This window comes from Festucalex cinctus, chromosome 10 (genome assembly GCF_051991245.1).
Source record: "Festucalex cinctus isolate MCC-2025b chromosome 10, RoL_Fcin_1.0, whole genome shotgun sequence".
NCBI lineage: Eukaryota > Metazoa > Chordata > Actinopteri > Syngnathiformes > Syngnathidae > Festucalex > Festucalex cinctus.
The window spans coordinates 1,275,169-1,302,486 of record NC_135420.1 but is presented as its reverse complement, the minus strand read 5'-3'; the positions used below and the strand labels follow the sequence as shown (position 1 = coordinate 1,302,486).

The 27,318-nt window shown below is 44.0% G+C and overlaps 1 protein-coding gene across 6 annotated transcripts in view; it reads left to right on the top strand.

Annotated features, from left to right (window-relative positions):
• The window catches only part of nlgn1 (neuroligin 1), a 553,113-nt gene that overhangs the window by 70,526 nt on the left and 455,269 nt on the right, over positions 1 to 27,318 (top strand). For 4 of the 6 annotated variants that reach the window (XR_013285243.1, XM_077533451.1, XM_077533448.1 and 1 more), the window contains exons 2-3: positions 17,089 to 17,743; positions 25,949 to 26,008. Coding sequence is in view for 5 of the 6 variants with exons in the window: in XM_077533451.1 (XP_077389577.1) it covers positions 17,215 to 17,743; positions 25,949 to 26,008 (589 nt within the window). In the remaining variant the exon portion in view is untranslated. The remainder of the gene's footprint in view (positions 1 to 17,088; positions 17,744 to 25,948; positions 26,009 to 27,318) is intronic. The other 2 variants (XM_077533449.1, XM_077533447.1) reach the window with 1 other exon arrangement.

The following is a 27,318-nucleotide window of genomic DNA, read 5'->3' as shown; positions in this document are numbered from 1 at the left end:
AACTTTGCAAACACATCAGACTTGTCATGAACATGAATTTTTCAGAGATTTATTGTGCAATTTGCAATAAATAGCGCCCTCTAGACATTTTTATGAAGCATTTCCGATTGTATGATTATGCTAGACCTACAAAAAAGTATTATGTAGCCATTTGCCAAACCAAAGAGGAAGTCCGCTATTTTGATTTTATTTTGGGAATTATACATCATTTTTGGCCTTTTTCATTAAACTTTGCAAGGCATGGAAAAAAGTAACATTTTAAATGGTCCTTGTTCCATGTAACAGTACCCCAACGTGCCAGTACCCTGACGTGCAAGTAACCCAACGTTGTGCTCAATAGCGCCCTCTATGCATTTTTATGGAGCATTTCCAATTGTATGATTCAAGCGATACACAACTAAAGATGACTTGACCAAGATTTGTGAAAACTGGGAGGCATACCTATTAGCTTAAGACCTACAAAAGGTATTCTGTAGCCGTATGCTAAACCTAAAAGGAAGTCCACCATTTTGAATTTATTTTGGGAATTGCACACCATATTTTGCGTTTTGATTAAACTTTGCACACACAAGGCTTGTCAAAAACATTTTAGATGGTCCTTGTCCTATTTGACAGTACCCCAACGTGCCAGTACCCCGACGTGCAAGTACCCCAACGTGGCCCAGGTTGCGAGGGCCCTTTATAGCTGCTCGCAGCTCTAGTTAGGGCCCGAGCAGCGGCGGCGGCGGTGCCGCTGCGAGGCCCTATTGTTTTTGTAGGAATTCTTCTTATTATTCTTCTTTTTCTTCTCCGCAAACAATCGCATTTTTGAGACACTAAACGTGAACGAAAACTCACCAAACTTTACACGCACATCAGGCCTGGCGAAAAATTTGATATTTTAAAGTCGCCATACATGATAACAGAAAAATGGCTCCTTAGCGCCCCCTACATAGGTTGAACGGATCCCTGTCCCGCTACGATTGTCCGACGGCTATGAAAATTGTGTGGCACCTGTAGCACATCCCAATGAACAAAAACCTCTTTGAAGTGTGTACCCTAAAATAGACAGAAAATGAGGTATGAGTATTTAAATGTCCAATTTTTGCCAATTTTTGCACATTTACAGGGGTCATACTTTTGCCCGCTTCTCCTACACGGTTAACCCGATTGACTTCAAACTTGGGATGTACCATCTCAACACCTGGGACAACATCATTGTGAAAAATGAAAAGTTTTTGATATACTAAATGACGGCGGCGGCGCATCAAATTTAGAGTTTAAAAATTCTTACTTCACGAAGCATTGCCGGTTGTACGTTTAATCTAGAGCTACGAAAATTGGTACACATATGTAACAGGCTATGACCTACAAAAAACTCTTTTTGAACCATATGCTAAACCTAACAGGAAGTCCACCATTTTGATTTATTTTGGAACGTGTTGCCATTTTTTTGGCCATTTCATTGGGGTCTTATTTTAACGAACTCCTCCTACAGTGTTTATCCGATCATCTTCAAACTTGGTGTGATTCATCTTAAGATGTTGAAGATGAAAAGTTAATTGAAAGCTTTGTATTTCGTCGCACACTGTTGTCATGGCATGCACTGTTTTTAAAGGAAAAAAAATATCCTTAAAGAAGCATTCCCATTTGTACGAAGCAGCTAGAGCTACGAAAATATGTAGACATATGTAATAGCCCAAGATGTACAAAAAAGTCTCTTGGTGCCCTGTGCTAAACCCAACAGGAAGTCCCCCAGGGGCCAGGCATCACATTTTGAGCTAAAAAAAACTCCTCTTTAACAAAGCATACCCGGCTGTACGTTTCACATAGAGTTACCAAAATTTGTAGAGGTATATAACAGCCCTCGAGGTACAAAAAACTCTTTTTGAACCATATGCTAAACCTAACAGGACGTCCGCCATTTTGATTTACTTTGGAATGTGTTGGCATTTTTTTTGGCCATTTCATAGGGGTCTTATTTTAACGAACTCCTCCTACAGAGTTTATCCGATCATCTTCAAACTTGGTGTGATTCATCTTAAGATGTTGAAAATGAAAAGTTATTGAAAGTTTTTTATTTCGTCACACGCTGTTGTCGTGGCATGCATGTACAAAAAAGTCTCTTGGAATCATCTGCGAAACCAAACAGGAAGTCTGCCATTTTGATTTATGATGGGATTTGTTGCCATTTTTTGTGGCCTTTTTCAGGGGTCATATTTTAACGAACCCCTCCTACAAAATTTATCCGACTGTCTTCAAACTTGGTGTGTTTCATCTTAAGATGTTTAAGATGCAAAGTAATCGAAAGTTTTTTATTTTGTAACACGCTGTTGCCATAGCAATGCATTGTTTGTCAAGTGCTGCTTTTTTTTTTTTTTATACACATGAAAACTCATGAAACTTTGCAAACACATCAGACTTGTCATGAACATGAATTTTCAGAGATTTATTGTGCAATTTGCAATAAATAGCGCCCTCTAGACATTTTTATGAAGCATTTCCGATTGTATGATTATGCTAGACCTACAAAAAAGTATTATGTAGCCATTTGCCAAACCAAAGAGGAAGTCCGCTATTTTGATTTTATTTTGGGAATTATACATCATTTTTGGCCTTTTTCATTAAACTTTGCACAGACAAGGCATGGAAAAAAATAACATTTTAAATGGTCCTTGTTCCATGTAACAGTACCCCAACGTGCCAGTACCCTGACGTGCAAGTAACCCAACGTTGTGTTCAATAGCGCCCTCTATGCATTTTTATGGAGCATTTCGAATTGTATGATTCAAGCGATACACAACTAAAGATGACTTGACCAAGATTTATGAAAACTGGGAGGCATACCTATTAGCTTAAGACCTACAAAAGGTATTCTGTAGCCGTATGCTAAACCTAAAAGGAAGTCCACCATTTTGAATTTATTTTGGGAATTGCACACCATATTTTGCGTTTTGATTAAACTTTGCACACACAAGGCTTGTCAAAAACATTTTAGATGGTCCTTGTCCTATTTGACAGTACCCCAACGTGCCAGTACCCCGACGTGCAAGTACCCCAACGTGGCCCGGGTTGCGAGGGCCCTTTATAGCTGCTCGCAGCTCTAGTTATTCTTCTTCTTCTTCTTCTTCTTCTTTATTCTCCGCAAACAATCGCGATTTTGGGTACCTAAATATTCACGAAAACTCACCAAACTTTGCACACTCCTCAGGTCCGGCGAAAAATTTGATATTATGAAGTCGTTATAACAACGCGGCTCTATAGCGCCCCCTAGCGTAGAAAAATAAAAACCAAGCCCGACACGTTTGAGCTAGAGCAACGAAAATTGGCAGGCACGTGTAGCACCCCGAGACGCACAAAAAAGTCTATTGGGACCATGTAGCTAAAATGTACAGGAAGTGAGCTATGAATTTTTTAATGTCCAATTTTGGCCTATTTTGGCACATTCACTGTGGTCATGCTTTTTCCCCCTTTGCAAACATTTTTCATCCAATTGACTTCAAACTTGGCATTTATCATCTCAAGACCTAAGAGAACAGCTGGGCAAAACATCTTGCCTTTTCGAAATACTATACGACGGGGGCGGAGCATCAAATATTGCCTTTAAAATTTCATTTGTCCAGAAAGAGCAAATGCTTAATAACTCCCATGTTGAAGCTCCAAAAAATCTCAAACTTCTCAGGCAACGTAATAGTCACAGCCTGAAAACATCTATATGACAAAATTCAGTTATACATATAGCGCCACCTAGTGGTTACAATAAATGTCATACTTTACGTTTTTAGCTACTGTGCTGAGCTTGTTGAAGGGATTCATTTGAAAATTGGTCAGAAAAGCCTTAAGATGTTGATCATGCCCCACACCGAATATTGTAACTTTTCATCAAAGGGCGTGGCCGCTACGGTGACGCAAAATCTGAAGGTTTTTCGTGAAAATAAAAGCTGCATTAACTTGACCGAGATGATCCTATCTTCTCAAAATTTCACACATTTGATGAGAGTCCAGCTCTAAAGACATCTACTAACTTACATTTCATCTAACTGATAGCGCCACCTAGTGGCAATTTTTTTTCTTACGAATTTTCTTCTACGTTTTTCTCCAAACACGTTAACTGGACCTACCTCATATTTGCTCAGAGGAGGGTTTCGGCCTTCATGATGTCACAACACGAAGTTTGTGAGTTTTCGCGAATTGCTGTAGGCGTGGCTAAGCGCTGTTCGCCAAGAAAACAACGCCAGTTTTGAGGGTCTAAACATGCACAGAAACTCCTGAAACTTGGCAAACACATCTGGCCTGGTAAAATGAGCAATATTTTATTGTTGATTGTGCTATTTTTACAAAAATGACTCAATAGCGCCCCCTCGAAATTTTTAACGAAGCAGCCCCGGTTGTACGTTTAAGCAAAAACGCCGAATATTTTTAGGTGTATGAGGGAGCCCAAGACCTACAAAAACGTCTCTTGTACCCATATGCTAAAATGAACAGGAAGTGAGCTACGAATTTTTGAATGTCCCATTTTTGACGATTTTTGCACATTCACAGGGGGCAGACTTTTGCCCACTTCTCCTACACGTTTCATCCGACTGAGTTAAGACTTGGCCTGGACCATGTCAAGACCTGAGCCAACGACAGGGGGAAAAATTTTGACTTTTCGAAATACTATATGATGAGGGCGGGGCATCAAAATTTGTGTTTCACAATGAAAAAGGATATGCTTGATAACTCCCCGGTACATGCTCCAAAAAATCCCAAACTTGACATGTATGTTTATCGTCAAGGCCTGAAGTTATCTCTATGACAACATTCAGTTATATATGCAGCGCCACCTAGCCCTTGAGGCATGAAAAAAAAATACCCCACATACGGTATTTTGTACAAAAAATGTACACTCATTCTAAGTGTGATAACTAAGTCATTTATGAATATTTTTTTAGTTTCCACCACTCAAAATGTTCACTGGCATCAGACTTATCCAAACATATATATATTTTTATTTATTTTTGATAGCCTCTATGGACATTAAAAGCAATATCGTGAATGAAGGATATGCTTAATAACTCCACGGTACATGCTCCAAAAAAAAATCCCACACTTGACATGTATGCTTATAATCAAGGCCTGAAGGTATCTCTATGACAACATTCAGTTATAAATACAGCGCCACCTAGCCCTTGAGGCTTATATAAAAAAATAAATAAATACCCCACATACGGTATTTTGTACAAAAAATGTACACTCATTCTAAGTGTGATAACTAAGTCATTTATGAATATTCTTTTAGTTTCCACCACTCAAATTGTTCACTGGCTTCACACCGATCCAAACGTATGTACGTTTCCATTTTGTTTTATTCATTTTTGATTGCCCCTTTGGACAATAAAAGTAACATTGTGCAATGAGTACAACGAGCGATGATGTGTATATACACTTTTACAAAAAAATACCAATCAGGGCAACTCATTGCCTAAAAATAAAAAAGGACGCTGATTTTTGCAGGTCTTAACAATCACCAAAACCCGTTGAGCTTCACACACACACTGGCAAAAAAATATTCTACATGTAAACGTTTATTATGCCATTTTCAAAGAAATTTTGCTTCCAATATGCCAGTACCCCAACGTGCCAGTACCCCAACGTGCAAGTACCCCAACGTGCAAGGACCCCAACGTGGCCCGGGCTGCGAGGGCCCTTTATAGCTGCTCGCAGCTCTAGTTATTCTTCTTCTTCTTCTTCTTCTTTATTCCCCCGCAAACGATCGCAATTTTGGGTACCTAAACATTCACGAAAACTCACCGAACTTTGCACACTCCTCAGGTCCGGCGAAAAATGTGATATTATGAAGTCGTCATAACAACGCGACTCTATAGCGCCCCCTAGCGTAGAAAAATAAAAACCAAGCCCGGCACGTTTGAGCTAGAGCAACGAAAATTGGCAGGCACGTGTAGCACCCCGAGATGCACAAAAAAGTCTATTGGGACCATGTAGCTAAAATGTACAGGAAATGAGCTATGAATTTTTTAATGTCCAATTTTGGCCTATTTTGGCACATTCACTGTGGTCATGCTTTTTCCCCCTCTGCAAACATTTTTCATCCAATTAACTTCAAACTTGGCATTTATCATCTCAAGACGTGAGAGAACAACTGGGCAAAAAGTCTTGCCTTTTCGAAATACTATATGATGGGGGCGGGGCATCAAATATTGCCTTTAAAATTTCATTTGTCCAGAAAGAGCAAATGCTTAATAACTCCCATGTTCAAGCTCCAAACAATCTCAAACTTCTCAGGCAATGTAATAGTCACGGCCTGAAAACATCTATATGATAAAATTCAGTTATACATATAGCGCCACCTAGTGGTAACAATAAATGTCATACTTTACGTTTTTAGCTACTGCGCTGAGCTCGTTGAAGGGATCCAGTTGAAAATTGGTCAGAAAAGTCTTAAGATGTTGATCATGCCCCACACCGAATATTGTAACTTTTCACCAAAAGGCGTGGCCGCTACGGTGCCGCAAATTCTAAAGATTTTTCGTGACAATAAAAGCTGCATTAACTTGACCGAGATGATCCTATCTTCTCAAAATTTCACACATTTGATGAGAGTCCAGCCCTAAAGACATCTACTGACTTATATTTCATCTAACTAATAGCGCCAGCTAGTGGCAATTTTTTTTCTTACGAATTTTCTTCTACGTTTTTCTCCAAACACGTTAACTGGACCTACCTCATATTTGCTCAGATGAGGGTTTCGGACTTCATGATGTCACAACACGAAGTTTGTGAGTTTTGGCGAATTGCTGTGGGTGTGGCTAAGCGCTGTTCGCCAAGAAAACAACGCCAGTTTTGAGGGTCTAAACATGCACAGAAACTCATGAAACTTGGCACACACATCTGGCCTGGTAAAATGAACAATATTTTATTGTTGATTGTGCTATTTTTACAAAAATGACTCAATAGCGCCCCCTACGAATTTTTAATGAAGCAGCCCCGGTTGTACGTTTAAGCAAGATCTAGGAAATTTTTTTAGGTGTATGAGGGAGCCCAAGACCTACAAAAAAGTCTCTTGGACCCATATGCTAAAATGAACAGGAAGTGAGCTACGAATTTTTGAATGTCCCATTTTTGACGATTTTTGCACATTCACAGTGGGCTTTTGCTTTTACTTTTGCCCACTTCTCCTACACGTTTCATCTGACTGAGTTAAGACTTGACCTGGACCATGTCAAGACCTGAGCCAACGACAGGGGGGAAAATCTTGACTTTTCGAAATACTATATGATGAAGGCGGGGCATCAAAATTTGTGTTTCGCACTGAAAAAGGATATGCTTAACTCCCCGGTACATGCTCCAAAAAATCCCAAACTTGACATGTATGTTTATCATCAAGGCCTGAAGCTATCTCTATGACAACATTCAGTTATATATGCAGCGTCACCTAGCCCTTGAGGCATAAAAAAAAAATACCCCACATACGGTATTTTGTACAAAAAATGTAAACTCATTCTAAGTGTGATAACTAAGTCATTTATGAATATTCTTTTAGTTTCCACCACTCAAAATGTTCACTGGCATCAGACTTATCCAAACATATATATATATTTTATTTATTTTTGATAGCCTCTGTGGACATTAAAAGCAATATCGTGAATGAAGGATATGCATAATAACTCCACGGTACATGCGCCAAAAAAAATCCCACACTTGACATGTATGCTTATAATCAAGGCCTGAAGGTATCTCTATGACAACATTCAGTTATAAATACAGCGCCACCTAGCCCTTGAGGCTTATATAATATATAAAAAAAAAAAAAAAACACATACGGTATTTTGTACAAAAAATGTAAACTCATTCTAAGTGTGATAACTAAGTCATTTATGAATATTCTTTGACTTTCCACCACTCAAAATGTTCACTGGCATCAGACCTATCCAAACATGTGTATTTTTTATTTAGTTTTATTTATTTTTGATAGCCTCTATGGACATTAAAATCAGTATCGTGAATGAAGGATATGCTGAATAACTCCCCGGTACATGCTTCAAAAAAATCCCAAACTTGACAGGTATATTTCTAGTCAAGGCCTGAAGGTATCTCTATGACAAAATTCTGTTTTTAATACAGCGCCACCTAGTCCTTGAGGCATAAAAAAAAAACAACACGATATTTTGTACAAAATTTGTGAACTCATTGTAAGTATTATAACTAAGTCATTTATGAATATTCTTTTACTTTCCACTACTCAAGGTGTTCACTGGTATCAAACCGATCCAAGCATATGTACTTTTTTATTTTGTTTTATTTATTTTTGATAGCCTCTATGGACAATAAAAGCAACATCGTGCAATGAGTACGAGCGATGATGGGTATATATACTTTTACAAAAAATACCAATCAGGTCAACTCATTCCCAAAAAATAAAAAAAGACGCTGATTTTTGCAGATCTTAACAATCACCAAAACCCATTGAGCTTGACACACACATCACACCTGGCAAAAAAAAAATCCACATGTAAAGGTTTATCATGCCATGTTCAAAGAAATTTTGCTCCTAATGTGCCAGTACCCCAACGTGCGAGTACCCCAATGTGCAAGTACCCCAACGTGCAAGTACCCCAACGTGGCCCGGGCTGCGAGGGCCCTTTATAGCTGCTCGCAGCTCTAGTTTCTATTATCTTCCGATAAAAAAATGAAAACTTTATATGATACGTGTGGTTAATGGAGTGGGAAAGAAAAATGTGACAAAAAGCTTAAATGCAAGGGGAAACATGTCTTGTTGTGGGACGGAGCAGCTCCGTCCAAAATGAACGGGCATCATGTCACTACAGTGATGCCATCCGGCGCGCATATCATGCACATAACAGGACATCATTCCCACTTCACTTACAGTTTTAATAGCAGTTTGGGTGTGCACACAGTTGTTCTACTGCAGTTTCAAGCATGCATACATGATACAAACACTCACACTCAGCACTGACGAGACTGCAGCGACACACAACCGCGCCATTCAGGAAGTCCAAATAGTGTAGTTTGAGGCTCTTCACGCGTTTAAGAAATGTTTACGTTTTAATAAATTTGTTTGGACGGGGGCTCAGAGAGGACCCAAGAGCAGGTATGACAGGACAGGCAGGTTTTAATGAGCAGAGGTGCAAGGAGCAGGCAAGTGGTCCAACTTAGACTGGGGAGTGCCCGCAGGGTGCGGGATGGCCAGGAGTGGAAGATAGGTGGTGAGCCGGGGAACAGGCAGGCAGGCAGGTAAGCAGTTGAACAAACGAGGCTTGAGCCGGTGGAGATGACCTGGACAGGCAGGACACAATAAGTAACAGTGCAAACAGAACAGGCGAGCATGTCAACAAGACACGACTGACTAGCTTTGTGCTCAAGACGTTCTGGGGCCGAGGTGTGGTCTGGGACTGGCTTATGTCTTGGTCAGATTACAAGAAAACAGCCCGATTTTAGCCTGACCGACGTGTCGCGGACAAACGGGGCATGTCGTAAAGGATTTTGGGTTGTCTTGACTTAGTGTCGCCCGTGTAGTGTGACACGTTCAACGACTGGTCGCCTGTTGTCTGGGATGGTTCACAACCATTACGACGAAAGTCTAGCATGTTGGAATTTTTTGCTCGTCTTGACGCATAATGTGACATACCTACGTCGTCGTCCGTTTAGTTCCACAGCATTGACCAATAGAGAGAGGGAGCGAAACGTCAGTCACACACTGAACAGCACTTTATAGCTCTTTTAATTAATTAATTAATTAATTAATTAATTAATTCCCTGGATATCTCATGGGATGGGGCCATGCAGACAGGTGCAACTCAGAGGAAAAAAAAAAAAGAAAGACAAAAAAACACGCCCCGCTGCAGCGCTACAGCTGCATGCAACCCATCATCAGGCAACGGCGACGTGAATAGAGGACCAAAAGTATATATATATATATATATATATATATATATATATATATATATATATATATATATATATTGTGACTGTTCTAATAATTTCACAGATTTGGGGGATGGGCACATATTTAGTGAGGATCGATCACATTTTCATATAGTCGGGCCAGGCCTGGCCGCCTTGTCACCCGCTCTCACTTGAAAGTTTTTTTTCCCCCTCTCGGGCGTGGCGCACTATCTGCACCATGCTAAAACAAGTCAATATGAATGAATTAAGCAGTACAAAAAAATACTCAAATAATATAATATTTCAGTGTTATATGACTGGGGGGGGGGGGGGGGGGCGCAGGAGATTGTGGAGCCAATGGGCTAGAAACAAATGGCTTGACTTGAGAGACGTGGAATGTCGGATGAATGCGGAGAGAGGTGGGCAGTCTGAGCCGCACCGCACAAGGGTTGATTACTTTCTCAATCTCATACGGACCTATGAATCGAGGAGCCAGTTTGTGGGAACTAACCTTTAAGGGGAGATCTTTAGCGTTCAGCCAAATCTTTTGGCCCACTGCGTAGGAGGGCGTTGGTGAGCGACAACGGTTAGCTTGTGCCTCAGTTCGAGATGTGGACTGGAGCAGAGAGGCACAGGCCCATTTCCACACCTTGGCACAGCTTCTCAAGTGGGCTTGAATAGAGGGGACCGCCATACCGTGTGGTCCGTCCATACCACGAAAGGTTGTTCTGCTCTCTCGAGTAGGTGCCGCCACTCCTCCAAGGCCAGCTTGACAGCCAGGAGCTCCCAGTCCCCAATGCTGTAATTTCGTTCCGCCGGGGATAATTTGCGGGAGAAAAAGGCACACGGATGTATCTTACCATCTACATGATGCTGGAACAGCACGGCTCCAACTCCTGTCTCGGATGCGTCAACCTCCACAATGAACTGGTGAGAGGGATCGGGATGGATGAGTACAGTAACCACTGTAAACCGGTGTTTGAGGTCGGCAAAGGCGGAATCTGCTATTTGGGACCAGCGGAAAGGAATAGAAGTGGAGGTAAGAGCTGTGAGGGGGGCCGCAACACGACTATAGTTCTTACTGAATTGTCGGTAGAAATTGGCAAAGCTCAGGAAATGTTGAAGCTGCTTGCGGTTAGTGGGTTGTGGCCACTCCAAGACTGCCGTTAACTTGGCTCGGTCCATGCACAATTCCCCCTTAGAGATCACGTACCCCAGAAAGGTGGTCTTGGGCACGTGAAACTCACACTTCTGTGCTTTGACGAAGAGTCTATTTTCTAGGAGCCTCTGGAGTTCTCGCCGGACGTGCCCTTCATGCTCTGACTGGGATTCTGAGAAGATTAGGATGTCATCCATGTAAACAAACACAAACTTATCAATCATGTCTCTGAAAACATCGTTCAGCAGGGCCTGGAATACTGCGGGGGCGTTTGTTAGCCCGAAGAGCATGACCAGATATTCTTAGTGTCCAAAGGGGGTGTTAAATGCAGTCTTCCATTCATCCCCCTCTCTTATCCGGACCAAGTGGTAGGCGTTGCGCAGATCCAGCTTGGTGAAAATGCATGCACTGTGGAAAGGAGTGAATGGAGATTCGATGAGTGGAATAGGGTATTTGTTCCTGACCGGGATCTTGTTTAGTCCCCGATAGTCTATGCAGGGTCGTAGTCTTGTCCTTCTTTCCCACGAAGAAAAACCTGGCACCAACGGGAGAGGAGGAGGGGCGGATGATACCAGCAGCCAGAGATTCCATGATGTACCGCTCCATAGCCTCCCTTTTTGGCCGTGAGATGTTGTAGAGGCGGCTGCTAAGGAGGGTGGCACCTGGCAGCAAATCAATGGCAAATCAGAAGGCCTGTGAGGTGGCAAGACCGCAGCTCGGTCCTTGGAAAAAACCTGACTGAGGTCGTGATAGCAGGAAGGGACTGTACGGAGATCGGGGGGTTCGGGGTAGGGGATCCCCTACCTTATTGCTCTGGACAGGGACTTGTGCTAAATGCAGACAGCCCTCATGGCAGGCCTCGCTCCATGCCGTCAGCCTGGGGATGGCCCAATCTATCTCGGGATTATGTCTCTTAAGCCACGGTAAACCGAATACCAAGGGGGGTCGAGGACAATCAAAAACAAAGAGGCTGATCTCCTCATAATGGTTATCAGAGAGACAGAGGGAAACAGGCGTTGTTGCGTAGCATAACATAATAACTTCCTGTTAAGCGCGGTGGTCCTAAATGGGGGCGTCAAGGGGCGTGTCTCTAAACCTAGTGCTTTTACCAAACTGTAGTCAATAAGGTTCTCTCGTCTGCCCCGCAATCGACGAACGCAGACACTGCCCTGGACCGGTGTTGGCGCGACAAGGTAGCTGACAGCATTAGGCGGTGTGATGAGGAGCTGTTTGTTTGGCACACCAGTCTCTCCCCTCTCACTGATGAGCCCCCCCTTTTACCGGTCTCAGGTGGCAAGACTGAATGAAATGTTCCCCTTGACTGCAATATAAGCATAAATTGTTGCTCATTCTCCGTGCCCTCTCCTCATAAGTCAATCTTGCACCCCCTAGTTGCATTGGCTCAGAAGTGTCGGCAGGAAGCGGGGCTAGTATTGGAGCTGGGTTGAGCTGTATGGGTCGCACTGGTGGCGGTGAGGCGGGCCGAGGGGACGGTGCCGGACAGCGCTGTCTCTGACGTTCTCTGAGCTAACAGTCAATTCGGATAGCTGAGTCTATGAGTCGGTCTAGGTCAGCGGGTTCGTCGCGGCAGGCTAAGTGGTCCTTAAGGGATTCGTTCAGGGCGCAAAAGAATACCTCCTGAAGTGCCTCGTTATTGAATTTGCTCTCGGCTGCAAGCGCACGGAACTACGCTACGGGAGCCCTGGCGGAGAGACATTAAGCGTTTGGCCGCCTCCTTACTGCGCACTGGGTGGTCAAAGATCTTCCTCATTTCCTCCGTGAATGCGGGATAGGACGCGCACACAGGAGATTGAGGCTCCCACTCTGCGGAAGCCCAGGCGAGCGCATCCCCTCGAAGGCAAACTATAAGGTAGGCGATTTTTGATCGATCCGAGCAGTAGGTGTGGGGCTGTTGTTTGAAAACTAAAGAGCATTGTACAAAAAAGAATAAGGCTTGGGAGAATTCGTTTACTTTTGAGGAGAACGTGAAGGGCTTGGTCATGTTGCTCGAGGAGAAGTCCCTGCGCGGCTTGGTTGTGTTGGGCGGGGTCACTACCTGCGGGGTCCATGTTTTCGCCAGAACGTACTGTTAGGACGGGGGCTCAGAGAGGACCCAAGAGCAGGTATGACAGGACAGGCAGGTCTGGTGCAAGTAGTTTAAATGAGCAGAGGTGCGAGGAGCAGGCGAGTGGTCCAACTCAGACTGGGGAGTGCCCGCAGGGTGCGGGATGGCCAGGAGTGGAAGATAAGTGGTGAGCCGGGGAACAGATAGGCAGGCAGGCAGGCAGGCAGGCAGGTAAGCAGGTGAACAAACGAGGCTTGAGCCGGTGGAGATGACCTGGACAGGCAGGACACGATAATTAACAGTGTAAACAGAACAGGCGAGTTTGTCAACAAGGCACGACTGACTGGCTTTGTACTCAAGACGTTCTGGCGCTGAGGTGTGGTCTCGGACTGGCTTAAATAGACCAGCGATGTAATCACCCACACCTGACTGCTGCCCCAGCTGCATGTCATCCACCTGATGAGCTGGCTAGTCACACACAGGGAGGAAGGAGGGGGACAGGGCTCGTGGAGCCGGAGTCCTGACAAATTATGTTTTCCATTATTTTTGAGTGGACGATGTGGGCCCATATTTATAAAAATTGTTTTGAGACTTAATTATGCTTAAAATAACCTGTGATTAAAAACAAGTAACAAACTAGGGCTGAATCTAATCTCTTGACACATGATGTACAAGTGGTTAGAATTTTTTTGCAACATACATACATCATGTAATTTATGATCTCAGGGTTTGGACAGGTGTTATACTGATTTGGCTGTCATGTGCATGTCTAATGTTGTCAAGAGCTTACTGTATATAAATGGACTCAGTTGGGTTTACATTTCACAGCCAATTTTGATGGCATTTGTGTTCATTTCATTTTTCATGGTTCTGACAATATGATGTGGACCAGTCTTTGAATAGGCCTCACAGATATAGCTTAGAAGAGAAAATTTATATATGCATTAATTTCATAACAACAAAATGTGCATGAAGCGCTTCTTGCAGTCTTATTGGTACAACCATATGCCATGCACGGCGGCATTTCAGTGTGGAGACAGTAAATTAACTTGGAAACACTGCGGGAAAACTAATATTTTCAAGTTTGGTCAGCTTAGTGGATGTAAGATGTAAGTAAGATGGCTGCCTTGGCTTCACTTCTCTCTATGGTGAATAAGTGGCATTGTGAGTCTGTATATAAGTCTGTGAATGTTGCTCACCGTAATCAGGGCTCTAGACTAACTTTTTTAGTTGCTCGCACAGCACAGGATTTGGTCGCACCATTTTTTGTGGAGGTGCAGCATACCTTAGGAATACGCAACTCGATATATTTGCAAAATATATTTGTCAGTATTTTTTTTTTCCCTTCACCTGCTCCTCGGCTGCCCTCTCTCCGAAGCTTCTAGATTTCACCAGCTAGACAGCGAGTTAACGACATTCCAAATAACCAGACTTTGTTTTCCTTTTGTGCTGTTAATTTGAACAATGGCCTCTGACCATTACCTTCTTTAGGTCGTCGTAAAACTAGAAAATGAAATAACAAATAATGTAATATTAGCTAACTATACATGACACCTTTTCATGCTAGTAGCTAGGTACATTGCACATTCAACAATATCTAATTGTCCTAATTAACTAAAATAAATCTACAGTGTTTTGATATTGACATCGCATGTACTTACGGATAATTCTCGTCCAAAGCAACAACAAAAATAAGAGCCAACAGTCTGCGTAACAATGAACGTGTCGGCATTGCGTGCTGCCACATTGGAGTGGTGTTGAATCTCTATTTTACTCAACAAAAACATTAAACCTAGCAACCACAGGAGGGCGCTTAAAGACTGCACAAATTCAAACTAAAATGTCTGAAGGGCAGAATAATCTGTATCGTTTGATTTGGCACCTTCCGAAGACCCTCTTTTACAACCGTCATTGTCCTCCTCATTCTCATTTTGTTTTAGAAAATAATCAACAAAAGGCCGCTTCATTTTTTAAAAATTCACTGCCGCTTTTCCCTGAGCCCCGCACGGCAAGCTACTACACCACAACCGCCTCCATTGCTTTTCCGTTACAGGAGGCGAGCAGCGGGAAGGGGGCGGGATCATTTGAACTCTCCAAGCCAAGCTTACATTCCCCAATGTGTGCAGATCTGCCATAACATTTCATAAGTGGCAAGTCACGCCAACATTGAACCATATTTACAATTTAATATGAACCACCATGGATGAAATATTGCGATTCACGATCGGCTTGCGAGTCGTGAAGCTATTTGTGAATGGAGGTCTGCCGCTGGCGCTCTCATTCAAGTTAATGGGAACACACGAACGTGATTTTATTTAACCACAAACATTACAAATCCATCCACAAGTACCTTTTAAATTGTAAATATAGTTCAGCGTTGTTGTAAAAGATTATTATATTGATTGTATATACCGCATTTTTATGACTTTGGTGAAGACCGGCGAGCGCCTTTGGTTCTCTCACGCAAAATGCGTTACTGTCGGTCAGTCAGATAACAGGTGACGATGGCCCCTCTCGTCCCCCGATGACCGGGGCTGCAGAACCACTGCCGAAAGGGTTCTAAACAGCGGTTACAACGGAACCGCTCGGCCCCCGAAAGAGTCCCACGGAGGTATCCGGGGACAAAAAATGACACTTCCGTGTGGAACCGGTCCGGTGGAAAAGCGCCATATTACATATGTTTGTATGTAAATTGTAGTCTGCGTGGTGCGCGTGTACACGTATGCTGTGCCGATCAGGAAGTAGCCAACCAATCACATTGCAGCGGGTCATGTTTCACTCAAATACTATTGGACTGAGTCGGTGCACGCCGGCGCGCTCTCTTTGCTAGAAGTATGAAGTATTTAAACATAGTACAGAGGGAGCATTAATGCACTCGCGCCGCACTTGAAAGTTGCCTGCATTTGCGAGTGAAATGGTCGCACTGTCAAGCCCTGGTAATGCATGGAATGCTCAAGAAGTTTGCGGGAATGCACAGCCACACGGAAAATTAGAGGGAACATTGATTGTGACCAAATGTTAAACTGTATAAAAAGTGAGATACTAATTTTAGCCTATTTTTGTTCATTTACAGGGGTCATACAGGGGCCCCCTTGTCCGAGATGATACATCCGATTGACTCTTTTGGGCTGAAATTGAATTTTTATTGTCGTTCTAACACACGTTTCCACATGATATGGCACAAAATAACATACCCGAGGTCCTAGGTGAGCACAGTAAGTCCCACGACTTGTGAAAATAAAAGTAGAACAACAAAATAAGGTAAAATAAATACAATAAAGAGATAAGGGAGATGCATATTCACGGTTTCAATGTGTGCAAAAATGCTATGGCGCAAAGTGGTGTGGATGAGGCAAAGATTTGGCTAGAGCAAAATGAACATTTCACATGGTATTTACAGGGTTTTTTGGCATGTGACAATAATAATATAGTGTTCAAGATTAAAGTGTTTAGCATGGGATAAATGGTCAAGCGACTATGATGGTAGTTTTGACAAGATGAGTCTTGGTAGTCATTGGGATTTCATTATCGACCACAATTGTGATGATGATATTTTTAAAAAATTGTCCAACCCTATGGTGTAGTGCAATTCTACACCATCACACACACTACATACATGATAATAAACTATATAGTACTTTGAATACAATTTTGTTAAATTTAAAACGTCTTGACAGTGGAGCATCACAGATGAATATTATTCCCTGTGTTGTGGTCAATCAGTAAATGAACATGAAGTGTTTGTAATCATATGTATATTTGTGAATCATTATTATTATTATTATTATTATTATTATTATTATTATTATTATTGATATTATTATTATTATTATTATTATGTAATATTTTCATTAAGAATGATAAATTTGGTTCTGATAAAAAAAAAAAAAAAAAAAGAATTAAACCAGCCATTTATTTTTCATGTGGATATTAATTGCTGCACGTTCTTTTATTTTTTCTTGTTTTTTCTTTTTTGCAGGGTCTGGATTAAACAACCTCTTTTGGTATTCTGAATTGTCATCTTCGATCATCTCACCCAAAAATAGTAAAGGATTCGGACTATATTTAAATACACAGCAAAAATAAAAAAAAGAAGTTTAGAGTTATGGCTACTTCGAGGCATCATCTAAGGACTGGACATCTACTTCTTCGGCCTTCTTATACATGCAGCAAGCAAATGCAATGCAAAGGTTTGGGACATCACACAAGCACTGGTGAATGGTGGTCGTTTATTTGGCTGGGTCTACTGCTAATGTACATGTGTGCTGTGGAGGCTGAGAAACTGCATGAAAACGACCCAGTGGTCACGACCACCAATGGCAAGCTCCGTGGAATCAAGAAGGAGTTGAACAATGAGATCTTGGGCCCTGTTGTACAGTTTCTTGGTGTCCCATTTGCAGCCCCCCCCACAGGCGAGCACCGCTTTCAGCCACCTGAGCCATTAGTGCCGTGGCCGGATATCCGCAATGCAACACATTTTGCCCCAGTGTGCCCCCAGAACATTGTGGAGGGCCGCCTTCCTGATGTGATGCTACCAGTGTGGTTCACCAACAGTATTGATGTTGTATCATCATACATCCAGGACCAGAGTGAGGACTGCCTCTACCTTAACATCTATGTGCCCACGGAAGATGGTGAGTTAGGCGATTGGCTAAGGAAAAAATAATAATTTAGTGGGGGTAAAATGAATCTGCAACCTTCTTAAGAGTTCAGAGTCAGTGTGTTATTGTATTTGTGTGACTGCAATTTTTTTTCTGTGACTATCGCTCAGTAGATTGCATGACCTTCGGCATGTTCAATAAGCATGTATTTAGTATTTGTATTTATTTACTGTGTGTTTGGAGAAAACAATTGAAATTTATGTTTCCTTCACCATCTCTGCCTCACTTTTCCATCATAATCAGCTTGTTTTATTCTATTGGTTTTACAGTTATACTCAGCAGAGGTTATGCCAGCATATGTCAGTTTAAAATAAGGCTGCAACTCTAGAATATTTTGGTATTCAGACATTCGATTGAAAATTCTATTGGATAATCAAGTACCTGGATAAAATAAAGAAATATATATTTATTTGCTAGGTTAAAGAGACAACGAATACAGAAGAGAAAATAACACATACCGCATTGCACTTAATAATGGACCACTTTATATTTTTTTTTACTTGCATTTAGATTGCGTAGCAGCAAACTTCTGTATTTTCTTCTTTAGAAACATTAGTCAGTAGGGGACGAAGTAACGTCAAAACCACAGTAATGATTTTGCTGGCTAAAACAGCACATTTGAGTAAGGTTTGTTAAAAATGGATTTGTAGGAAATATAACTTAAAGTTCTAAAGTGTGAAGAGTCATTTTCACTTCTTAAACTTCCTTTGAAAGTTAGTCTGACAGCTCTTGCCAGCCAAGATCGTTCACTAGCTCATTGGCTAACTGCTAGCCATTGGTCGCTAACGCTGGTAACAGACACCCTCTTATATGTTAGAGTTTGATTAGTGAATGAAAATTATTTCAGGATGACGCTTTGTATTTGTTGTTGTTGACAGTTTGTGACGGCAAGTAAACCCATACGGAAAAGATCTACAGAAATCTTGTAAGATTTGTATCTTTTTTTTATATGATATTTGTATTATTCCCATATTGCATATGGGAGTCGAACCGGATATAAGATCCTTAGTAAATTTTTATAATATGAAACTTGTATAGTTTGGGAACATAACAGAACAATAAGGCCTATATGACAGTCAGTCCACATACAATATCCTTAGTAGATGTGTGTGTCAAACTTGAACTTAAAACCAGTTCTACTTCATGGCTAAAACTCAGCTACAAATTAGCTTGTTACAAAACAACAAACTCCAAGTGGTGCGTTTTCTGTAATACTTGCAAAGGGGGACGTGGTGGCCATTCGTGAATTACAGTAGATTCCGGAATGGCCTCAACATCGGCGCTCATTAGAGTCCCCGTCAGTAATAGTTTTCAGCATATGCTGGCCGTTCCCATACGGAAAAGATATATATATATATATAAAACTTACAAGAAATCAGTGTGCTGTGCTTCTCAATCTCATATAACAGGGGCGTCAAACATAAGGCCCGCAAAGGGGTTTAATCCAGCCCATGAGATGATTTTGTAAAGTTAAAAAAATAAATAAATAAAATAAAAATGCACTGTCACACTAATTAATCAGCTGGCCACAATCAAAATATATAAAATTAGTAATTTTACAAGCAGCCCTCAGATGAGCAATGCAACTTGTATGGGGGAATCGTAGCCATTATTTTACATACAACTTAAAGTTACAGTTTGTTTAATTATTATTATTATTATTATTGCTATTAATTATTTTTTTTAATCATAGATCGACAAACGTGTTAAATACAACACAAATTCAATTACTGGTAACACAAATAGATATTGAGAACAATATATATGCAAAACAGGTCGATTTAACACGTCCAGAACTCAGTGTTGCCGTGTTACATTTGCATTTGTATTGTTTTTTGAAACAATATATCACCCCGGGTTTTCACCGGATGCGGTTGCTGTGCGGTTGCGGTGCGGTGCGTCTTGACTGCGTGCTCCGGACGGGTCAATTTTTTTGTCAATCCACACCGGCTCCGCACAGCTGCGGTCCGGCAGCTCCATCGCCGCCCACTTCCCAACGTGTCTCGCGGGACCGCGCGCGCGCGATCATGTGGCATTTCACAACGACAAACATACAGAAAGTCTGTGCTCAACAGAGAAGCAGAAAGAGAGGTGGACTTCTTTTGATTTAACCTTTTCTTCTTCTTCTGCTATGGGATTCCATGCAGCATCCTTTTTTGGGTTGTCCTTATAAAAAGGATGTGCCGTGTCATATATTATTTTGTGGTTTTCCACCTCCAATATAAACCTCTCCTCGTCCATGTTCGCTGGTGTCTAAACCGTGAATGAGCACATGGCCCGGCGACGCCCACGTCACGTTTTGCTGAAAAGCTTGCGAAATAGGAGCTGGCGAGTGTTTTATTCTGAAAGGTAACCGGAAATTTATTTTGAAACTGCGTCGGTCTTCCTGTCCCGCTCGATCTGTTTTGTGCTAGCTTGCCATTTGCCGGAGGCCTACCGCTGCGGCGTCCGGCAAAAATAGAAAATAGGTCTATCCTTGCGGAAGGCCTGCGGCACGCCGCAGCTGAGACGCGGTCGACACGCAACGCACCCGCAAGCGGTGTAAACTGCACCATTCGAATGAATGGAATCTAATTGCTTGCGTCGCCGGACCGCACCGCAACCGCATCCGGTGAAAACCCGGGGTTACAGTTGAGCTCTGTAATTTAGGGCAGGCACACAAATAGCGAAAATCTGCGTATAATTGACAGCAATCGTTTTTAAGTTGTATACCGTTATTTTACCGATGCCGCCCACTTGGTAATATATTTTCCTCCATGCAGCCCCTGAGCTAACATGAGTTTGACACCCGTCATATAAGATTTACTCCTGAAAGTGGACACTTTCGAATTTTTTTCACACACAGATATTTCTCAGGATGAAGTATGATGCAAGTAAAAAATATGTTTGTGACATATAACATATGTTTTCTATAAATGATTCACATAAGCTTCATAGTTTTTAATTGCGTTACCTGTTTTAAAGTTACTATATGGAGGATTCCCCAAAAAATATCTTTACAATAGCCTTTTTATTTGACCATTTATGACTAAAACATATTCTAATTAGTAGATCAACATCTTAGCTGTTCACAATGGGTACTCCTACAAGCCTCTGGCCAATATTTTTCAGGAAGCGTCCGGTCCGAGTCCTTCGAATTTCCCACCCTCTGTCTGCGGGATGTGACATCACTCGCATTCTCGTCCGTTGTTTCCTGTAGTCGCGAAGATGGAACTAGTACAGATTTTCGCTGCCCCAGACACCCGCTGTTACTCTGCGGAAGGCGGCTTAAAAAAAAAAAAAAGATGAAAACAATGTCAAGTGCCACGAAAAAAAATCTAAACTTGATAGTAACCGACGCCGGGCAAGAACGAGAGTAAACATCGGTTTGACATTTCAGCGGTGGAGAGAGTTGAGCTCGGACTTGGATTAGAAAAGTGATTCAAAGCTGACTTTCTTTCTACTTCAAAAGGTAAGAAGCAAGCATTTAGAAAAAAAATGTGTTGTTTTCAAATAGCAGTAACCTCAAGCTCGATCCCTTCTCGGTCCTAACTAGGGGTGACAGGAGGTGGGCGGCAACATTCAGCGTGAAAGGGGCGGCAAGATTGAATGAAATAGAAAAGAATGACTTTATGAAGAACAGGCGTTTCATTCCGCGGCATTCAATCAGGCTAAATGTTGGCTTATTTTCCTCCGTGACAACAGCCTATTGTAGCTACATTATGCTAGCGGAATGTGAACGTTACTACTGAATGGTGATAACATTCACGGCTGTATCACACTAAGCAGTGAATGGGTCTATAATATAGACCCAAAACATATAGACTCTATATGTTTTTCTCAGTCGTCAATTTCCATAAATGATAGCCCACCTTTCAATCCATGCGCCGCCGGACGAGGAACAGGAGGCGGCGGCCGCAATCCATGCGCCGCCGGACGAGGAACAGGAGGCGGCGGCCGCAATCCATGCGCCGCCGGACGAGGAACAGGAGGCGACGGCCGCAATCCATGCGCCGCCGGACGAGGAACAGGAGGCGGCGGCCGCATTCCATGCGCTGCCTGACGAGGAACAGGAGGCGGCGGCCGCAATCCATGCGCCGCCGGACGAGGAACAGGAGGCGGCGGCCGCAATCCATGCGCCGCCGGACGAGGAACAGGAGGCGGCGGCCGCAATCCATGCGCCGCCGGACGAGGAACAGGAGGTGGCGGCCGCATTCCATGCGCCGCCTGACGAGTAACAGGAGGCGGCGGCCGAAATCCATGCGCCGCCCGACGAGGAACAGGAGGTGGCGGCCGCAATCCATGCGCCGCCTGACGAGGAACAAGAGGTGGCGGCCGCAATCCATGCGCCGCCTGACGAGGAACAAGAGGTGGCGGCCGCAATCCATGCGCCGCCTGACGAGGAACAGGAGGTGGCGGCCGCAATCCATGCGCCGCCCGACGAGGAACAGGAGGTGGCGGCCGCAATCCATGCGCCGCCTGACGAGGAACAGGAGGTGGCGGCCGCAATCCATGCGCCGCCTGACGAGGAACAAGAGGTGGCGGCCGCAATCCATGCGCCGCCTGACGAGGAACAAGAGGTGGCGGCCGCAATCCATGCGCCGCCTGACGACGAACAGGAGGTGGCGGCCGCAATCCATGCGCCGCCTGACGAGGAACAGGAGGTGGCGGCCGCAATCCATGCGCCGCCTGACGAGGAACAGGAGGTGGCGGCCGCATTCCCTGCGCCGCCGGACGAGGAACAAGAGGTGGCGGCCGCAATCCATGCGCCGCCTGACGAGGAACAGGAGATGGAGATGGCGGCCGCTGGCCGGGCGCCGCCAGAACTGGTGCAGGCGAAGGCGGCCGCTGGCCGGGCGCCGCCGGAACTGGTGCATGCGAAGGCGGCCGCTGGCCGGGCGCCGCCGGAACTGGTGCATGCGAAGGCGGCCGCTGGCCGGGCGCCGCCGGAACTGGAGCAGGCGAAGGCGGTCGCTGGCCGAGCGCCGCCGGAACTAGTGCATGCGAAGGTGGCCGCTGACCGGGCGCCGCCGGAACTGTTGCTGGCGAAGGCGGCCGCTGGCCGGGCGCCGCCGGAACTGATGCTGGCGAAGGCGGCCGCTGACCGGGCGCCGCCGGAACTGATGCTGGCGAAGGCGGCCGCTGGCCGGGCGCCGCTGGTCGAGGAGCAGGAGGTTGCGGCCCAGGCAAAGCGGCCAGGGGCTGCGGCGGCAGCGGCGCAGGCGAAGCGGCCCGGGGCTGCGGCGGCAGCGGCGCAGGCGCATTGGCCAGGGGCTGCGGCGGCAGCGGCGCAGGCGCATTTGCCAGGGGCTGCGGCGGCAGCGCCGCAGGCGCAGCGGCCAGGGGCTGCGGCGGCAGCGGCGCAGGCGTAGCGGCCAGGGGCTGCGGCGGCAGCGGCGCAGGCTGCGGCTTGGATCGCCTCTGCCTCCTCCTAGGTTTTCGGGGAGCTGGGGCTGTCGTCACACCAGCCTGTTGACCAAGGGACCGGGGAAATCGAGACAACGGGGAACCAGGTGATGCGGAAACAGGTGCTACTTGACGTGACGGGGAACGTGCAAACAAAAAACTATAAAAGCTTTCACTCGCACTCAAACCAAACTTGGTGTGCTCACTCACTTCACAATCATCCTCTAACTCTGAATCAAAATCAAACTCGGGATCGTGGTCAACAAAAACGTGGGGTGACAAAATCGTGTCATAAGGAAGTGCCCGGGGAGACTCACTAGGTGAACAAAAACTGGTGTCAAAATCAGAAATGTTTAACTCTGTGTCTGTGAGTTCCAAATCAGAATCACTTAAATAACTGTAATGGGAATCATAAGGTGGTGAACTGGATAAATAGGTTTTAACAGGTGAGGGGAACACGGAGACACAAGTACCAGAAGAGAAAGCTGAACCCACATAGAGGGAACGGGGTTGGTCAACAGGCTGATGGCGTCTGGGAGCTGGCCGACGTCGTGCCGGTCGGCACCGGCTCCCTGCTGGGTCCTTTCGTGGTCGGTTCATTCTGTCAGGGCTCGGAAGCGTGGTGGTGGACCCAAGTGCAGGAGGTGGAACGAGTCAGGGAGGCAGAGGTGCTCAAAAGGAGTCAATTTAATCAAACAAAAAACTAAAGTGGCAAACAGGCTTGGTGACAAAGAATAACAAAATACCGACAGGAAAAACTATACAAGAGTAGACTTAACTATGGCAAGCAAGAACGTAGGGAAACAGGAAAAATGAACCGACAAGAACTGAAACGAAAACCGATGACTAAGTACACACACTAATTACACACGACGAGACACAGCTGGGCAAGACACAAGTGGAAGGGGGAGCTGATTGGTTGACACATGAGGAAGGGCAGGCAAACACAGGTGGACATGGCAAGGCTTAACGAGACTAGGGAAGACAAGAAAAGCAGAACATAAACATGACAAACTCAAAACCCAACAAAAACAAAGCAAAACCTACCCCAAACAGAACCAAAACATGACACTTCTTACCTCTGAAAACATAGTTTAATTGGATATGAAGAGCCCAGTCTTCAGTAATGAGGTCGTGCACGTACGAGTGCGAGCAGCGTGTACGAGCGTGAAGTTTGTTTTCGGCCACAGGTGGCAGTAGCGATTTGAAATTTTAAATCTTCCATATAGCTGCTTTAAAGGTGCACGATTGCAGATAAAACTCAAATTTGAGTGTTAAAATAACCATATTTTTCACCCGCACATGTTTTAAGATTCGGGCCGGAATCTTTAATTGTGGCTCTGAGCATGACGTCAGGCGCGTGCACGCTATTGTCCCTGTTAGCTCTCGCAATTGTTCACGCAACTTCATGGACAGGACAGCTCATTCAAACTGGATTTAAAGAGACCTGCACCCAATACGTCTCAATCCCTTGTGGAGACTCCACGGAAGACACATAGAAGTAAAAGACTCTCAGACCAGCGTCACGGGAGGACGCGGATAAATATAGGAGCAGCGTTCGTCAGGTGGAGAGAGCTAAGAGCTATCCTGGGGATGAAACGGTACCCACAGATTGCTGACTTTTTGCTAAAAGGGTAAGACTTCGTAACGAAAATACGATAGGGTCCATTTATAATTAGCAGTGCAGAATAAAACTAATACATGGTCGCTAACTAATGTCTCCGCACTTGGGCATATTAGCAATGTATTGCTATCCTCAATGTCATCGGATTCACGGGATGCACTATTTACGTTTGGAAGGTTGTAATTACGTAAGCTTTTCTCACTCAAAATGAGTTTAACATACAAAGTAACTTGAAGATTAATATGTTTCTTACCTCTGTAGACATTATTAAGCCTATGAAAAAAGCGTTGTGCTCCGTGTTTACGTTTGTTCGATTAACTTGGAGGTTTGCTCGTGCCCGAAAAGTCGAGCACGCTCCTGGCCGTGTGCATGTCGCTGGGGTCCATTCCACGTTTTGCCAGAGGGGTCGCAAATGTGCAAACACTCTGAATCCTCCTTTGTGCCCCTTTAAAGGTATTTTTTTTCTTTAAAAAAAAAAAAAAAAAAAGACGGGCGGGGCGGTGATTGAGTGGTTAGCATATTCGCCTCCCAGTCCTGAGGACGCAAGATCGAGTCCAGGCTCCGGTCTTCCTGGGTGGAGTTTGCATGTTCTCCCCGTAGGTGTGGGTCTTCTCCCGGTATGCTGGTCTCCTCCCACATTCCAAAGACATGCATGGCAGGTTAATTGGGCACTACAAATTGTCCCTAGGTTTGCTTGTGTGTGTGGATGGTTGGTTGTCTCTGTGTGCCCTTCAATTGGCTGGCAACCAGTTCAGGGTGTAACCTGCCTACTGCCCGAAGCCAGTGTGGGATAGGCTCCAGCATCATCGTGAGGAGCAAGTGGTTAAGAAAATGGAAGGATGGATGGATGTTTTAAAGATATACTTTTTATATATGAATATATACCATGATATATAGTTTTTCTGCATGTAAAGTATATGTAATGTGTAGGGAAATGTATGCAATCTTTATACGCTTGATATTGTCCAAGACCCGCCATTCCACCCGCCAAAATTGTGTGTGTGTGTGTGTGGTGGTGGTGGGGGGGTGGGGTGGGGGGTGGGGCGGGGGGGGGGGGGGGGGGGTTTGCGCGTGTGCACGCGTGTGTTTTTGTGTGTGCATGCCAACATCTCTGCAATATGTGTCCAGGTGGCCACATGTTATTTTTTAGTCTTCTATTCATTTTTCAGTCAAAAGAATATCCAAGGAATGTGCAAGAAAACCGGGCAAGAAAATATGTAGGAAAGGAGGTATGTATTATTACATGCATAATACAGGGTTCCCGCGGGGTCTTAAAAAGTCTAAAAAAAAAAGTCTAAAATTCATAAAGTTAAATTTTAGGCCTAAAATGTCTTAAAAAAACAGCCATATTTTTATCCTAGGTCTAAAATTTAATTTACCCAAGTCTAAAATTCTTACATCCGTTCCTTACATTCCGAGAAGAAAGAAAAAGAAAGAACAAAAAATGTGCGTGTTGCGTTGTTTCTGTTATTTGCGCGCTCAAAGTGAAGGAGACATTTGAGGGGGTGCGTTTGCATTACAGTTCAATGTAGTTCGGGTAGGCGGGAGCTAAGATACGTGGGGCGGTGCAAGTGAGATGTGACGCGGCGGCTTGTTTTTCCGCAAGATATGACAACAGGAGGGGGAGGAATTATCATTGTTGCTTTCTGCGGACATCCCGAGCTCAACATGTCAAGCTAACACTACCGGGACAAAAACAAACAGGCAGGGTGGTGAACGACGAACTTACGGCACGGGCTAGTGTGCGAGGGCGCACGTCACAGCGAGTGTCAACAGACAGTAGCAGAAGCCGGTGCCGTACATTTCGGTATTTTCCTTGGCTATCGAGTCCTCTCGGTGCACTTGTATGTCCCGGTGTTGGTACTGCGCACGACTCAAAACAATAACTCCCGTGACGTTCCAATGCATGAATTCATACACAGGTATGTCCCACAGCCAACACACCAGCTAAGCTAAAAACACATCTCTCTCATCTCTCTCATCTCTAAAAGCTTCTCTCTTTTTTTCCCCTGTCAATGTACACAACTAGCATGACAAGCAGATAGGAGAACTGAGACGTGCCCGCAATGAACGTCATCAAACTCAAAATGAACCACAGCAAAAAAAACAAACAAAAACAAACCAAAAAAAAAAACAGCAGTGATTCCGTGGTCATCATCGTGTCTCAGATTAATAATAATAATAATTAAAAAAAAGACGTCATACATTAACAAAAAATGAATGTGATGGCAAAAGAAAAAGAAAAATTGTTGATAAAAAGGGAAGGTTACTTTTGGCAATATTTTTTTGATATATTAAGTGGTTAAAATGTGTTTGATAGATTCATTGTTACATAAGGTGGCTTCATATTTCCTTTGGCTGGACGGTAGGTTTATTTAATGTGTAAAATTTTTATGTTTCTGAAATACTTCACACTGTGCGCATATTGTGTTTGTGTCTTTTTAAAGGTTAAATATTTTCAGCCTTTTGTTTTCCTGATCCTTATTTTGAATAGAAAAAAAACAACCCAATTATAACTGTCAATAACTACTAATAAATA